We start from the raw sequence: 16,381 nt of genomic DNA, 5'->3' as shown, positions 1-16,381 counted from the left end.
ACAATTCCTAAACACACCGTATCTGACTCCTTGTATAAACAAAGTAATCGCTGAACATATTAAACCTACATGACGCCAAACACTACAATTGAGTTCCCAAGTCTATATTTCGACAGGGCATGTCGCACACCACAACGCAACAGGGGTTGTGACATTTTTGGGACACCTGTCACGTTTGGGACAGGTGTCACGGACACCCGTTGTATGTCACCAAATCAGGGACAGGCTGTCACTAAAGTTGCTGCGGATTTGGGTGTCCCTGATTTTAGTGTCACCAAGAATAAATAGCAAGACATAAGCGGGTAGGCGTAATTGCTTACTTGCAAGATATTTCTTGACTTTTGTAAGTATTATTGTTTAGGAAACGGCAGTTAGTATTGACATTTGTAAGTATTATTGTTTAGGAAACGGCAGTTAGTATTGACATTCGTAAGTATTATTGTTTAAGAAACAGCAGTTAGTAAAACATTGTCCAATGAAAAGAGTTCTTTGAAGAAGTGGAAGGCCTTATAAGGCATACTTATACTTACTGTCCATTGTGCCCAGTCGGTGATTTTAGACCGAAGAATGCTACAGTGACAGAACATTTGAAAATTCACCACATCCCATACAGCATTAAATGTCCCACAAACGAAAAAACAAGTAAGTTGTTAATTGCAACTAGCATATTGACAATGTAATTTATGTTACTTTTAATTTTTTCTGTGCCAGCCATAGGCCTATTGCAAGAGGTTTTGCAATTAACATGGCTGTTGTTTTTCAGTTATTTCAGTACCATGCAGAAGGCTATATGCTTACCCCAAACCTCAAACAATACGGTAGAGCTACTAACACCACAACGCAAATGACAACCAAAAGTGGATTGGTCATATCACCAAAAATGATCACGGTTAGGGCTATTAGGGTCGGGTGAAGGTATTAGCAGTTAAAATTCAATAAAACTAACCCGAAAAATTAGTTACTAACGCAAAAAATTTAAAAACTTATTTCCCAACCCAGCCTATTTATAGCCGCTAAATAAAAAATTCAGCTCTTTACGCCCCCTAATCTCCCGAGGTTGTCATTTGCGTTATAGTGTTAAGTAGCTCTACCCAACAATACAGAGTTTCGCTCACACTTTCTATGCTCTTTTTGCAAAAAAATATTGACACGGACACCTGTCACAAAATCAGGGACACCCTGTCACAAATCAGGGACACTCTGTCACAAATCTGGGACAGCCTGTCATTGACAGACAGCGAGTGACACCCTGTCACTAAATTATTACAGTCCCGTCTCCAGAATTGAGTGTGTGGTGCAAATATATTTATTCCCTAACTTTCTTTATTCATATTGACGTTTGTCAGCATTACAGTTTGTTGTTTACTCTATTCCTATTCGACTTGTTTAAAGCCAAAATTAATACTGAATGTTAACACCGAGCTGGCCATTTACATTTTTTGCGGCGGAGGGAGGGGAGGGAGGGGCGCAGATCTTTTTTTGATTATTTTGTATTTACCGAAAATCTAAATAACAATTGTGTCTTTAAAAAAGGCCAAAGAGTGTAAATGCAGCCATTGTTAATCGAAATTAATATTTGTACAATTGAACTATAATAATTGACTCGTGAAAATCGTCAAACATCCTGTATGCTTTCATTTTCTTTGGGCACAGAAGTATTTTTAAAAACTGGAGGTTTTTAGCCAAACGGGTAATAAAACAACAGTAAAAACTGAATTCAACTTATCTCATGGGGTACCAAACAATAGTAAAACGTAGTCACAAGACCACACCGCAGCGATATTGAGTGCTCGCTGCTCGGTTGGCAGTTACGTAAAGTCAGCTGACAGCCAGGAAAGTTATTGGCGTTGCCGCCCATGGATCGTTGTGAACCATGCGGGTGGTGTTTTTATTTTTCAAGAACAGCGGTTGGTAAATGTAATGGCAACTGGCAGTTTGTTGTACAGGTGTTGAAAACGTAACGAAACAACTAGTGCAGGCAACTAGTGCAAGGTTAATTATCATAACATACATTAGGGTTAGGTATCACGGGTTGATTTCAGGGTTGCCAGGTGGCCTAAAATTCGGACAAAAAACGATAAATTGGCCTAATTTCACATGCTGTGTCCGACGCCTAATCATTAGGACATTTAGTTTTTTGTCCTAATATGTCCGAATTTTGCTATATGTCCGAAAATCCTATTTTTTGAAGGTTGCAAACCGTTTTAACGACCAAACGTGGCTTAAAACTGCAACTTGTTTTGGTTAGTGCCTTGTTTATGACGTTAAACGCATAATTGCCTACCAGTGAATGTCTGGCCATTGTTGTGTACAATGCAAATGTGTTGTAATAAATGGTTATCTCTGGTGATATGAAGCAGCAACTTGACGAAACATATTTTAACGTTGCTAAAACCAATGATAAATGCTACAGCAACGTGTTTGCAATTGCCGACTAAATATTATTTTAAACATGTCGTTTTTTTGTCAAACATGGGAAGTTTGGCATGTTTTACGTCAACCCCTTTGCATTTTTCTAAAACTCGCGCTTATGAGCGTAGGGAACGTAAGCGCACAAAAATGGCTGTTGGCACCTCGATATTGATACCTTGTTTGCTATTATACGCTCTAGTTGTTTTTTGTCCTAAAATGTCTGATTTTCAGACAAATATTGTCCGAATCCAATCGTCACTACCTGGCAACCCTGGTTGATTTTGCCTCATTCACATTTGACAACCGTGTTTTGTACTGCTATCTGTCATGCCTAATTGTAAATGGTTATAAATGTAAATGAATGTATTGTCAAACAAGTAAAACACTTTAAAAAGTGGAACAGGTTATTACGTTTTCTTATGTTAAATAAAACTTAAGGGAGAAGTTTAAAATAATATCTAAAACATGCCATGTATGCACACAGCAAAACAGTTCTATTTTTTGGTGTTGTAAACATACATAAATGTTGTGGCATTATGCTGATTTAATTGTTTTTATAAGTTTCACTTTTGTAATTTCAGGTAAATGCAAAGAATAGGTACTTGTTTTGCACCACACAGTTAGCTTTGGAAAATGACAGACTTCCAACCAGGTTACAGTTGCTCTGAAGATGAGGATGATTTTGTCAATGATGAGTCTGATAATCCCAGTATGAAAGGTGTTTTAAGCAAATGGACCAACTACATACATGGATGGCAAGATCGTTTTGTTTGTTGTAGAGATGGAACGCTATGTTATTACAGAACACAAGATGAAACTGAGTTTGGTTGCAGAGGATCTATTAGTCTTGTGAAGTCTTCTATTTCAAGCAATGAATTTGACCCTTGCCGATTTGATATCACTATCAATGACAGTACTTGGTACCTGCGGGCTCCAACAGAAACAGAAAAACAGCAATGGATTGATGTTATTGAAGCAAATAAGCTTGATGCAGAAAGTGTTGGTCTTAGAAGGCATGGTTCCATGTTGTCCTTGGGTAGTGGTCCATCAATAACATCTTCTTCTTCCTTTAGAAAAACCTTTGGCTTGAAAGAAAAGTTGGCTGAACTGGAAACATTTAGGGACATTTTGGACCGCCAGGTCAATGTTTTGCAAAAGTATTTTGATGGTTGTGCCAGCCATGTTCAACCAAAAGATAGCCGTGATCACTGGACTGGTGAGAATGAAATTGTTGACGAGGACAGTCAATTACACATTCCTCATATGGGTGATAACTCTGATAAACCAGTGGGTTTAAGTGGAATTGATTTCAAGGGGGAGGCCATAACTTTTAAAGCAACAACAAATGGTGTATTAACCACACTTTCCTATTGTATTGAGCTCATGAACAAACGTGAAGAGGTGTGGCAAAGGCGGTTTGAGAAGGAACAGGACAAAAGAAAAAAAATTGAAGAACAGTACAGTGTTTCATTGGCAGCAGCAAAGAAAAATGTTGCCTTTTTGGGCAGTCCTGATTTTGAAGAGGGTCCACAGAGCGGTTTGACAGAGGAAGAATTCTTTGATGCTGTAGAAGCTGAACTTGACAGGCAAGAAAGAGTTAACAAAGATATCGAGCATTCTCGAAGTTTGATCCGGGAGGCTGAGAAACAACCCAAAGGAGAGCATCGTCTTTCTGCAGTGTTAGAAAAACACATTCAAAACCATCTCTCTGACTCACTTCAACTTCCTGGCAATGACAACACTTGGGAATTGTTTGCTGAAGAAGGTGAAATGAAAGTGTACAGAAAAGAGTTAGTTGAAGATGGCTTGATTTGTGACCCACTGAAGGCTATTCACAGCATAAAGCGTGTTACCGCCCGTGAAATGTGCCACTACTTTTGGGATACAGATGTAAGATTAGAATGGGAAGGCACAATTGAAAGTTTCAGAGTGCTTGAAGTTCTTGATGAAAGAACTATTATCATCTACCAAACACACAAGAGAGTATGGCCTTCAGCACAGAGAGACTGTCTGTACCTTTCGTCAATGTTAAAAATTGACAATCCTCCTGTCACAGATGGTGGCAGAATACCACATGATACTTGGATGGTATGCAACTTCTCAGTGGACCACAATGACGCAAATCCTGTGTCTGGCTGCGTTCGGGCAACTGTGGAAATATGCCTAATTTGCCAAACCTTTGTTACCCCACCTGGAGATAATCGTCCTATTGATAGAGACTGTCTTCACTGTGAAATAGTTTATGTGGCAAACGTAAACCCTGGTGGTTGGGCACCAGCTTCAGTGTTACGCGCTATATACAAGAGAGAATATCCGAAGTTTTTGAGAAGGTTTACTGCATATGTTCAAACCAAAACTAATGCAAAGGAGATCTGGTTCTAACGATTTTGTTTGTTTGCTGTCATATTGTGTATTGAATCGTGGTTGTGATAAATTAACTTCCAGATGTATAGATTTACAAGGTTGCTTGGCATGAAAAGATAATATATGCAAATATTCAATTTAATATCATTGAAATAAAGCATTGTTGTAACCCCGCTGTTTGTTTTTTTTGCATGTAGTGTTACATATTTACATAACAATGTTATTTAACTTTTTTAAATTTTAATTACTAGTCATTGTTTGGTTTATGGGAAGTTATGTACCAACACAGCAATTTCAGTGAGTGTAGGTCGGTGTCGTTTGTTGTTTTATGCATAAGTAAACCCTACAGCCTACACTGTACTAACAATACAAACCTTTGGACTGGTTTAGTGCACGCGCATACATGCTTGACAGTTGTCAAACCATTTGCAAAGCCGTGTTAAAAAATCGTGTCCAACTGTTGTTGTTGTTGCTGCAGCAACAGCGCTGGTCGGCACTTTCGTTTGGCGGGAGGCATTTTGTTAAATATGATCGTTTATCTGACAAAGCAAAATATGGCATAGTTTAGCTTTGGCGGCCAATTCTATCCCTGAGACATACAACCCGCGAGGTTTCGTTAACAATGCCATCAGTCGAATCCACAAAAGTAAAACTGTTGAAATCAAAATGGTTTATTTATTGCCAAAAATGTGGCCTTTACTCAAAAAGTAGAAATTTATCTAATACAGGGTGTTCGAAAAGTCACTGTGCACTACAAAATTTATTACCAGACTCTTTCAGTATAAAATCCAGGAGGTGAATATGAATGACATTTTTAATTTAGGTTGAAAGTGACCCCTTTAACATCAATCCCGACGTGGGCCCTTCTTATTATGTTTAAAACAAATTACAAACTGTGCCTTTCCGAACACCCTGTATAAGATGTACGTAATGCGAGGGTTTTTTGAAGACAAAAGTAATTGGACAACACGCGGTACCTCGCTCTTGACAAACTGAATGGTTGGTAATGAATCATATCAGTTGAGTGTTAACTCAAGTTGTCGGTCATTTGAAGTTCTAGACTTGTAATCTGAAGTTAATTAATTTTTAAACAATAAATCATTTCGCGTCACGGGTGGCTGTCTTTCGACAAATGCAGATTATGAGATTAAACACAGAACATGTGTTAGTGTTCAAAACAATTCGTTTTTACTTGAAAATGCAATACACACAAACGCGCCCTCCGGATAAAAATTCTTTTAATTTACCTAAAGCCAAGTTTCACACGTGCGGCTTTCTGTTGATACTGACCTACAAGCCGTAGTTTCACCAGTTGTGCACTTACCCTTCTGTTATCAAGCGAAATAAACTAAACCTTGAACAAAAAACACAACTTTGTATTTGTGCGTGTTGGTAACGCGAACTATTGCAATTGTCAGACAAGTCAAAGTAAAGAACCAAGTATGGCGCTTAGAGGCAAACATATACGTTATTTACTTAAAAAAGACATTTTTAAAAAGATTATGAATAGTTTTAATTAAACTATGTTTTTGATTCTGAAACAAAGAAATGTGGTGCAACCTCTGTTAACCATTCAGGCTGTATGACTGTTAGTCCTTTGATGAAAATGTGTGACGTTTCCACTAATTCAGAATACACAACCCATTTGGGCAGATGTTTTAGGAGTGTAACTGTAGATGAAGGATGAGCTATTAAACGTTGCTTGGTAAATAAACTTTGATAGCTTCCATCAAGTTGAAGCTGCGCAGTATTTCTGAACAGTCCGGAAGCGATGCATTTCTGAACGTTTTCAATTTCGTTTGAGCAAGACAGGATCGGAATATTCAATTGTTTCAGGAAACTTTCAATTTTACGCCGAGTTTTGAAAGCCTCTTGTAACCTTGTGTGATTAAACATAAATTGATTGCACCAACCTTTGCTCATATTGCCATCAGTGACAAATCCGTTGTACACATTAAGCAATGTTATAGCATCACCTTGTTCAACAGCAAACTTGCTGTGCATTTTACGAACAGATTTTCGTTGGTTGGGTTGAAAGGATACTACATTTACCATCATCATTGCAATGACAGTTATAATCTCCTCTGAGCAGGAAAACTTTTCAGAATCAACTAACATTTTTACAAACATTGGATGAAGAGGAAGTTCAGCCATCTTTTTTCCATATTTTGTTGTGAGATTTCCATTATCATCCAAAGCACCCATGGAAAAAAGGTACTCTACGCTTTGCATAACTGAGTATGGTGGGGGAGGTGATAAAAATTTAAAGGAAAGAATATTGTCCACTCCCAGAGCTTTAAGTCTGATGATGATTGGCACAAGGTTGCTCCGTTTGATTTCAGGACTTGCTGAATCAGATAACATTGACATATTCTTTTCTTCAAATAATCGGTAGACTTTTCCTGGCCTATAAAACATGTGTAAATTAAAAAAATTAAACAACAGGGTGCAATACGTTATCAAGGGCTTAAAACTAAAGGGGTTAAGAGTTTATGGTAGTAAAATATGTATTTGCAACATAGTCATTGCAAAAAAAAACTCTGCTGCAAACAACGTATGTGAATAACAGCAAAACTTATCTGCCACATCTAAAGCAAAGCAGTATACCAAGGACATGTGCATTTTACAGAAGTTCTGCTGTTCATTTAAAATTTCCAAGAACATTGTACAAAAACTTTTATTTTCTTGGAATTAACATGGTTAAGTTCATGAGACCCACTGTATGAGCATTTTTTGTTACAAATGACACCAGTAGTAGTTCAGCCAGGTAAATCATAATAAAGTTTGTGAACCACTGATTTAATCTCACAGAATCCATAAACATAAATTTCAGCAGGAATTTAGCGGTACTTACGTACTAGTGTTTAGTTTTGTGTGAAGAAAAGGTTCTGTCTATACAAAAAGATATGAAAAATTAAAAATATTTTTTACCTAAGCCTTCCACAACGTCCAGCTCTTTGGTCCAGTGATGCTTTGGATGCAGGGCATGTCACAATAGATTCAGTGCTGGTTGTGGGATTAAATTTTTTCACTTTTACAAAACCACAATCAGTGACATAAACAATTCCAGGTATTGTCAAAGCATTCTCAGCAACATTCGTTGATATTATAGCTTTCCTTGAGTTTCGTGAACTACGTTCAAAAACCTTTTTTTGTTCAGACATTGGCAATGAAGCATATAGTGGGAGGATAACAAGATACTTTCCATCATGGCTTTTGCTTCTCATTGAGTTCTTCAGTATTGCAACAACCTCTTCAACTTCTTCTTGCCCTGTCAGGAATGAAAGTATATCCCCAGTTTTTTCATGAAAGTGTATCTTAAGAACTGTGTCAGCAGTTTGCTGGACATAATCAGCAACTGGAAGTGCACTGTAAAATATTTCTGGAGGTACTAATTTGTTTGGAAAATGCAGTACAGCAGCAATTTTATCTTCTTTCAAACCCTGATTAAAATATTGCTCTACCTGTTTCACATTATATGTTGCTGAAGAAACAATCAATCTTAAATCGGGTCGTTTTACTTGAATCTTCTTCAAAAGGGCAAGGCACAAGTCTGTGTTAATGTTGCGTACATGAACTTCATCCAACATAATTATACAAAATTTGGAAAGTAAAGGATCTTTCATGATCTCGTGAAGCAAAATTCCATCTGTCATGAACTTGATTAGACCTTCTGCAGGATTGGTACATTTTTCGAACCTAATTTCAAAACCAACTTCAACTCCAAGTATACAGCCCATTTCATCAGAAACTCTTTCTGCTAATGTTACAGCTGCCACAGGATTTGGTTGTGTCACTCCAACACACCATTTTCCCTTTTCAGGCCACCCAGCTGAAACCAAATACTGAGGAATCTGTGTTGATTTGCCACAACCTGTTTCCCCAGTTACAATGACCGTTCGATACTGTTCCAATAAATACAACAGATGTCTTCGATACTGAAACACAGGCAACTTTTCTTTTTGTTTTGTTAGAGAGTAGTCAGCATAAGAAGCTACAGATTGATTGGCATTTCTGCTTCTTCGGTAGGGTGCTTTGTTCATGTTTATGATGTTTAAACATCAAAGCTAATTATAGTTTTGTGAGATATTAGTTTATTGGAAGGTAACAACCATAAGCTGGAAATAAAACATAACCTCCATATCAAGTAGTAAGAAACGCATTGGAATAAAACTAAAACAATTTTCTCAGCAAAGAGACCATTAACTTTAATTGGGTGATATGAAACCACAAACACTGCTGTAAGGTAAAACATTGCGAATGTATTATAATAATCTGCAGCACTTAACAGTAATAAAATCTAGATAGAAAATAATCCATTAATCTCACGAACACAATGCAAACTTGTCATTTGGTGAAATATTACTACGCTAATGGTTGTAAACTACAGTATGTCGTCGTTTTTATACTGTACACACACTTACTGAATGTAGATGCTTTTTTGGACGAATTTCATGTGTGCAATATTTATAAGTACCTCCATTCCTGACCTAAATGCACTGCTCTGTGAATGTATTTTAGTTTTCGAAATTACCGCACGCGTGCTTCCAAAAACGTCATTCTGTAAATGTGTTTTGTTATAGTGGGGGCTTTCCCCCATGTTTCCCTTTTTCTGTTTTCGAATTTAATGGTTGTTTTTTAAACACATACCAATCTGGTTGAACATATACTAAGGAATTAATGGACGTTTTGTTGTAACAAGGAGAGATTTCCAAATGCTAAATGCATTTATTTTTTTCGTTGCCAAGTAGCGCGGTTTTGCACACGAAACACATTACCATTAAAATCCGTCTGTTCAGACTTTAGAGAGTCTTTAGACTGTTAAGTAGGATAAACCGCAATAAAAATGACATTTAGTTGAGGCAATTTTAAATTAACATATTAAAAGCCAGACTTGGTTGACTTTTGTCAAGTTGATGTCAATTAGCGATTTTGCGTTCAGAGAAAAGCATGTTTTACTTGTTTAAAAGGTACAATTTCGTGCTTTGGGAGCAGATCAAAGCAAAATTGCACGGCGTGCTATATTTTATGCAATCTTATCATAAAAATGACGACGATATTTTGAAATTATGCGCATCAACGATTTTGACGATATCGCCTTTCTCAATTCGCACGCCAACGTGGATGTCCAATCAGGTGTGACGGATGGCAACGTCACTCGTTTTTCCATTCGATGACTTCTTGCACTTCGAAGATTTTAACTTTTGACTCGGTTTAGTGCGCAACTGTATAGGTCAAATAATAATAATAATGTTTAAGTTTCCTTACAAGTTATTTTTGTTGTTTTTCCTTCTTTTGCCGATTGTGCCCCTTTTCGGAAGTGAAGGTAAAAGTTTATCGGAAGTATTTACTGCAAGCTCAATTGCCTATAAATGTACACTAAGTTTTGTAGTTAAAACTATTGTTTCTCTGCCACATCTGCTTAAACTTTGTTGAGAAGAAAGACTTTAAATATGGCAGGCTGTTTCCATTGATGTCTTTTTGGTGTAACCTTACGTAAGGCAACATCAGCAGTGGGTTTAAAAATAAATTTAGAGGATTAGGGATAAGTGATCCCATTGTCAAAGTAAATGTGACAACAAAGGTAACCATTGTTTATTGTTCAAGGTCTTGCAAAGGCAGAAGAAGATATTGTTGATGTTGAAGATGATGAAGGTGAGGTAGAAGATGAAGAGGATGAGGGTGAAGTTGTTGAAGAATCTGAGGATGGAGCTTATCCAGCTGGGGTAGAAAACACAGAAGACACTTAACTATTAAATGCAACTTAAGCATATTAATTTAATTTTGGCCAATATGGTTGAATTAAAAAGTGGCAATATAGGATTTTATTTTAAAAGGTATATTCATAGGTAAAATGAGTTTACATTTGAGTCATTGTAGGTTTATTTAATATTATTATTTTAAGAATATAGGTACTCTTTAACGAAAGCAACAATCATTTTTGTCTAAAGCTGGTTTGGTTTCACCCCTTTGGTCATAAAAAATGCTCAACCTTTTTTTAATTTACACATATTTAGTTGTTTGAAGATAGTCCTCACAAATGCTTAACACAAATGATCCAGCTGTTTAAGCACAGGGCTACAAACAGTTTGATTGAAAAAACAGCTACATGCTTTTTATGACCCTAGAATTTTATTTAAAGTTATTTGAAATTTTTTATCGTCTTCTATTGTTTTTTTAGGGTGAAGCAGAAGATGAGGTTGAGCCTATAACTGCCCACAAAGAAACTGAGACAGCTATACTATTCGATGATGGAGCTGAACGTAAGTTATGTTGCTGTTATTGTAAAGATTTTTTGTTAAATTGTAAATTAATCAATACACCTTGTAATAAAATTGTTTTTGTTGTTTGCAGCATCAGTGATTGCAGGCAAAAAGGAAAGTGGTTACATTCATTTTTCCAATACTGGTTCCAACAACTTTATCATTACCAGCATTGATGGGTCATTTCGATATCCTCAGGATTTTTCCTATGTTATCCAAAATGTATGTATTTGCTTTTTAAGTGAATCATTATTAGCAAGTAAATCATTCATTCTATCAATATATATACATGCACAGTTTACAGTAAGTTCTCCAAACAAAATGATTGATGCTGGAAAACAAGGTTCTTTCCGATATGACTTTACACCAGGAGAATTGTCTGGTGGGAGATCGTTTGGACTTTTGATCAATATAAATTACAAGGACACTGTAAGTGTGGGAAACATTAGGAATTTAATTTTTGCTTAAAAAATGCCTTGTGTTTTTTTCCCTTTCACCATTTTTTTAAATACACAAAGCATACCTTTGTTGATAAATTTATTTGAACATTTTATTTAAGGCAAAAAGTGAAACAGTAATGGTTTTATTTAGGAGGATAACATTTATAAAGATGCTGTGTACAATCAAACCATACAAGTACTTGAAAATGAAGAGGGCGTTGACACTGAAACGTAAGTGTATTTAACATAGTGTTTGGTAATCTTAACAAGGTATTGTTTCCATTGTAAAATTTTGAACATATGTTTTAGATTTTTTATGTACATGATGTTGTTGGCATTGGGAGCTTTGGGATTATTAGGTTTGTATCATGTTGCTGGAAGCAAGAAGAGAGGAAAGAGGATAAACCCAAACAAACCGGCTTCTGCTGATAGTCCTAGCTTTGAAACAGGAACCGCTAATGGGCCTGTTGATTATGCTTGGATTCCAGAGGAGACTTTAAAAGCCATGAGTAAGTTTAACTTTTGAGTTAATAGTGCTTAAAGATGTGTTATGGATTAATATATCTTTTTATAGGCAAAGCTACCCCATCCCCAAAGAGGTCCCCAAGAAAAAGGGTAACAAGAAAATCAAATGAAGCTGACTAAATTTCTGTAGTTATTTATCGCTGGTACCCATTCAGAAGTTGGGTTAGGTTGATGAATGGTGTTTTGTATGTTGGTTTTGTTTTTCATTGAAGGTTTCGTTTTAGTGAAGCATTTTTGACCATGTTTGTGAAGCTGTTGCAATGATATTGTGCATGTCATCCAATTCCAAATCAAATTCCTTTCAAAATTTTATTGACTTTTTTGAATAAATTATGGGATTCCTTCATTCCCCCAACCAGTGAAAAGTTTGTGAAGATATAAACAAGTTAAACATCTTGTGGAAGCCACACTCCAGGTTGACTTTGTGTCAAAATTAAATGCCAGGATTTTTTGTGAGTCTTCAAGGCCATCTGAAACAAAAAGATCAATGTTTGTCAATGCAAAACGTATTGCAATTCAAGACAAAGTTAAAGCTTGATGGGTTTAATGCAGTGATATTGCAAAAGTGGCAGAAAAGCATGTAATTAGTACAGATAGTATTTTTGATTAGCAGAAATTTGCTTGCAAATACACGTAAGCAAAATAAATAAAATTTGCAAGGGGTAGGTTAACGTATACAATAATTTCTTCAAGTAAATTCAACAACATAAAATTTCTTGTTTCAAACATCACAGATATACATATTGTGCATTATTAATTAGCTGTAGCCCTAATTTTTTTTACAAACTTTAGTTGTTTAAAAGATTTGGTGTACCTGAGCAATTTCAACTTTTCGCTCCCAGTTTTTAACTGTTTTCTGAAGGTCACACAGGTCTGCTTTCTTTTCCACATATTCTTGAACATTTGGAACTTTGTAGTCAGACAGTTTTCTCCGAAGTTGAATGTTTTTCTTTTCCGCCACCTCGCGTTCCTTGGTCAGACAAAAGATTACAAGTTTTGTTTTTTTAAAGAATATTTCTGGTTAATGTCACCCACCTCTTCAACAGTCACAGTTTCTACATCAAACTTTTGTAACATTTCATTGCGAGATGCAATTTCATTGTGAAGGCGGTCTGCCTCCATTGTTAAAGTGTGAAGTTTTTTCTGCAAAAGTTATCAATCTCAGTTCAAAACCAGAATCAAATGTTGGAACTGTTGGTTTAAGAAAAAAGAATGCGTATCAAAAATTTGTAATGCCACCAACCTTGTACAGATTTAGAACTTGCAATGTGTTTCCAGCCATGAGTTTTAAACGCAACAATTCTTGATTCTTTTCATCAATTTTTTCAAGATACTGCTCATTTTCAATTTTGAGCTGATTAAAATCAACTTCATGTAAAACTTCTCCCATTTCTTCTTTCTGTAAACCATTTTATTATGCTTCTTTTTGAAGAAAAATGTTATTAGATTCTATTCACCTGCTTTAACTGCAGCTGTAGCTTTTTCTTTTGTACCTTGAGTGTTGAGTTTTTTAATCTTAACTTTTCAATCAAGGTATCCTGTAAAAAAAGGGTAAATCAGTGTAAAACTTAAAAAAAACAATAGGTTTTTACACAAAAAACAGTAATGTAAGTGGTTAAAATTATACTTTAAAATACTTTGAGGATGTTTAATGCAATTACGAAAAAAAATCAGCATTACAAAGCGTAAAACTTATCTGTATGCTTTTTATGTTTATATTTATGCATCCAACAACATCTGTAAAATTTATTTAGATTGTTTTTTACAACACATAATCTCAAAACTTATAACCCTCTTGTGGTAAGTTTAAAAAAAAACATATTGACGTGGGAGGGCTTGGGCACATCCAAATTATTAACACTCGTAAAAAATCACTGCAGTTGCAGACAGAATATCATATTTCTTTTTTGGCATCATTGCCATTTAGCTTTTATCTGATATAAGGATGGTGACAACAACAACCAAATGCCAATGTACATGTGTTTAAAGTTACCCTCCATCGCAGTTTGTCTTCGAAGTATCTCACAACTTTCTCAGCCACAACTTTTCCTGTTCGTGGATTCACTGATCCTTTGCAGATGTCCCGGTCAAATTCATAAACAGCTTTTTTAATTTCACTAAAACGCAATTCAGCTTCCTCCAAACCAGCCTACAAAAGTAATGGGCGATTTTAAACAAATCTGACAAAAGGAAAAATTCTCAAAAAGTGAAGGTGTAACAAACAGATATGAACCAGGAAGTCAATGGTGCAAAGTATTATTTGTGCATGGACATACCCGATAGTTGTCAAGTACGCGTTCAGCTTCTTCCTTTAGCTTATCGATTTCTTCTCTTAATTCCTCAAGTTCTCTTTGTGCAATATCACACTTTTGTTCAGCAGACAAGCGGAGCAGTTTGTCAACAGCACTGCTTCTTGATTTTGAACGTTTTCTACTTCTTCCATAAATCTGCCGGTAAGTAGATGCAGTTATTAAGTACTTTGTTCTGCATTTTAGGTTAACAGTATCTTTAGTTTGTTAGACTGGAATTTACCTAAAATATTAAAGGGGGCACAAACAAACACTTGGGTTACAGACTTTTCTGTATTGAGGGTAAAGCAGTTTGTTTGTAACTATACCCCAATATGAGCAGCTGGTTTAACAATTAGGCGTATGGCACCACAAAATAATTGTAGCCTGAAGTAAATAAAGTAAATGTGACTCGGGCAAATGTAAAAATATCATGATGTAACAAATGGATTTTGTTGCTACATATTTGCATGCTGCCTTTTATGGTTATATAAGTCCTTACCTCCTGAACTTGAGCAACAGGTGTTTGATAATTTAAACTTGATTGAAGGTTATTGGTTTCTTTTGGTTCTACCCTCCTAAAAAACTTGTCAAACATTTCAGCTTCATTGCGTATTACTTCATTGGCATGTCTAAAAATAAGGTAGTTTGCCAAATTAATGACAATTTTGTATTATGAAGATAAACAATGTTGCAAGTCAACCTTTTTAATTTTACAGTTGTTTATGAATATACAGTTGTAACCTGTGTAATAAAACCTGTATTTCTTCGTTAAAAAAAACTTTATTATCCACAACATTCCTACAATGCAGTGATAAGTGTCTTTATTCAGAACAAAAGTTAAAAAAAAACTAACATTGTATCTTCAATTAGCTGTACTAGTTGCTCATCTGGTAGCTCAGCAAGTGGATCATCTTGTTGGTCTGTGCCAGTTGTTGTTGACAAAACACTGTCAGAGTCAGCCATTTTTATGCTAACAACCTATAGAGTATAAAATTCCCCAAGTTACACAAGAAAGCATTTGCAAAGCACACATACAAATAAAAAATATTGTTTTACAGTTGTTTATTAAACACATCATACATAGTTGAAAAACAGCATATTGCACACATCATAGTCTCGTTATACCATTTTAGCTGGCTAACTTAATGTAGGAAAAGTGGTGATGTCAAGCATAATATACCACATATTATTTTAAAGCTAGCAACCTAGCATTGCTGAACCAAACAAAAAAAGAAAGTAGAAACATGGGAAACTCTCTAAATCCCTGGAGAATTTGTTTATTTTCATCTAAACTAATAAACTTTTTCAAAAGATAACTTTCATTGACCACAATTTATTCAAACCATGTGTAAATGCAAAGCAAATTGTCACGTGAATCTATTAAAAGCAAACTGATTTATGCCCATTATTACATTAATTGCACGTATTGTCTGAACAGTATTTTGGTTTAGGCTGTACAGATATTTTCTAGATCCTTTTTAGTTTTGCTGTTTTTAATTTTTCTTTTAATTTTGCTTGTCAGTGCTCTCATAAACATGCTTTTTGTAATAGCAATTATTCTTTTACGAAAACCCAGAAAAATCGCTTACTAGTTGCTATGGTACGTTACGTCATCTAGTGGTAGAAATAAATGTTGATAATATTTTTGTGTAAGGATTTGGGAAATTTCTAGCCCAATGACAGTTTTTAGCCTAAGAGAAGTACACTTAAAGAGCGAATTTAACTATTTTCAGAAATAAATTACGCTATCTTTTCTTTAGTTTTGGGACCTCATGGTTGGTACTTCGATTTCCAAGGTAAATTAAATTCATCCGGTTTTTCTCTGGGCTTACAATAGGCCTACCATATTGCCATCCCCCAAAAGGAGGACACATTGTTGAAAAGAACATGAAAAAATACTTTAATGGCCCCCCAAAAATAAAAGCCTCAGAAATTAGATGGTATAGAATAATTTAGATAAAGTTTAACGTTGATCACAACACGAAAATAAACTTGTATTTTAACAATTCCACCTGTATTCTACAAATAATAAGCTGAAGATGTATATTCGGCTGTTTTCAAAGGCATAATTGTCACAATGCATTTG

General features: G+C 35.5%; 4 protein-coding genes across 4 annotated transcripts; 2 read left to right on the top strand and 2 right to left on the bottom strand.

The window, feature by feature from the left end:
• Window positions 1-2,967: 2,967 nt before the first annotated feature.
• Window positions 2,968-5,082, top strand: LOC145224040 (ceramide transfer protein-like). The gene has a single exon (XM_080090471.1). It carries the CDS (start codon window positions 3,046-3,048, stop codon window positions 4,792-4,794), a length of 1,749 nt encoding a protein of 582 aa, XP_079946597.1. The 5' UTR covers window positions 2,968-3,045; the 3' UTR covers window positions 4,795-5,082.
• A 1,049-nt stretch (window positions 5,083-6,131) lies between these two features.
• Window positions 6,132-9,064, bottom strand: LOC145224034 (putative ATP-dependent RNA helicase DHX35). Its single transcript, XM_080090458.1, has 2 exons — window positions 7,708-9,064; window positions 6,132-7,183 (listed from the first exon to the last, which is right to left on the bottom strand). Exons 1-2 carry the CDS (start codon window positions 8,817-8,819, stop codon window positions 6,298-6,300), a joined length of 1,998 nt encoding a protein of 665 aa, XP_079946584.1. The 5' UTR covers window positions 8,820-9,064; the 3' UTR covers window positions 6,132-6,297.
• An 840-nt stretch (window positions 9,065-9,904) lies between these two features.
• LOC145224057 (translocon-associated protein subunit alpha-like) lies at window positions 9,905-12,350 on the top strand. Its single transcript, XM_080090489.1, has 8 exons — window positions 9,905-10,102; window positions 10,384-10,502; window positions 10,958-11,039; window positions 11,131-11,261; window positions 11,337-11,468; window positions 11,631-11,710; window positions 11,789-11,988; window positions 12,054-12,350. The coding sequence occupies exons 1-8, from the start codon at window positions 10,027-10,029 to the stop codon at window positions 12,122-12,124; spliced, it is 891 nt and encodes a 296-aa protein (XP_079946615.1). The 5' UTR covers window positions 9,905-10,026; the 3' UTR covers window positions 12,125-12,350.
• LOC145224049 (cilia- and flagella-associated protein 263-like) lies at window positions 11,814-15,301 on the bottom strand. The gene is made up of 9 exons (XM_080090482.1): window positions 15,149-15,301; window positions 14,795-14,924; window positions 14,281-14,451; window positions 13,998-14,153; window positions 13,462-13,542; window positions 13,248-13,403; window positions 13,040-13,147; window positions 12,819-12,974; window positions 11,814-12,474 (listed from the first exon to the last, which is right to left on the bottom strand). Exons 1-9 carry the CDS (start codon window positions 15,256-15,258, stop codon window positions 12,391-12,393), a joined length of 1,152 nt encoding a protein of 383 aa, XP_079946608.1. The 5' UTR covers window positions 15,259-15,301; the 3' UTR covers window positions 11,814-12,390.
• Between the last annotated feature and the right edge of the window lie 1,080 nt (window positions 15,302-16,381).

The sequence above is a fragment of the Phallusia mammillata genome, chromosome 1 (assembly GCF_965637545.1).
Source record: "Phallusia mammillata chromosome 1, kaPhaMamm4.hap1.1, whole genome shotgun sequence".
NCBI lineage: Eukaryota > Metazoa > Chordata > Ascidiacea > Phlebobranchia > Ascidiidae > Phallusia > Phallusia mammillata.
This window is presented reverse-complemented; position numbering and strand designations above follow the sequence as displayed.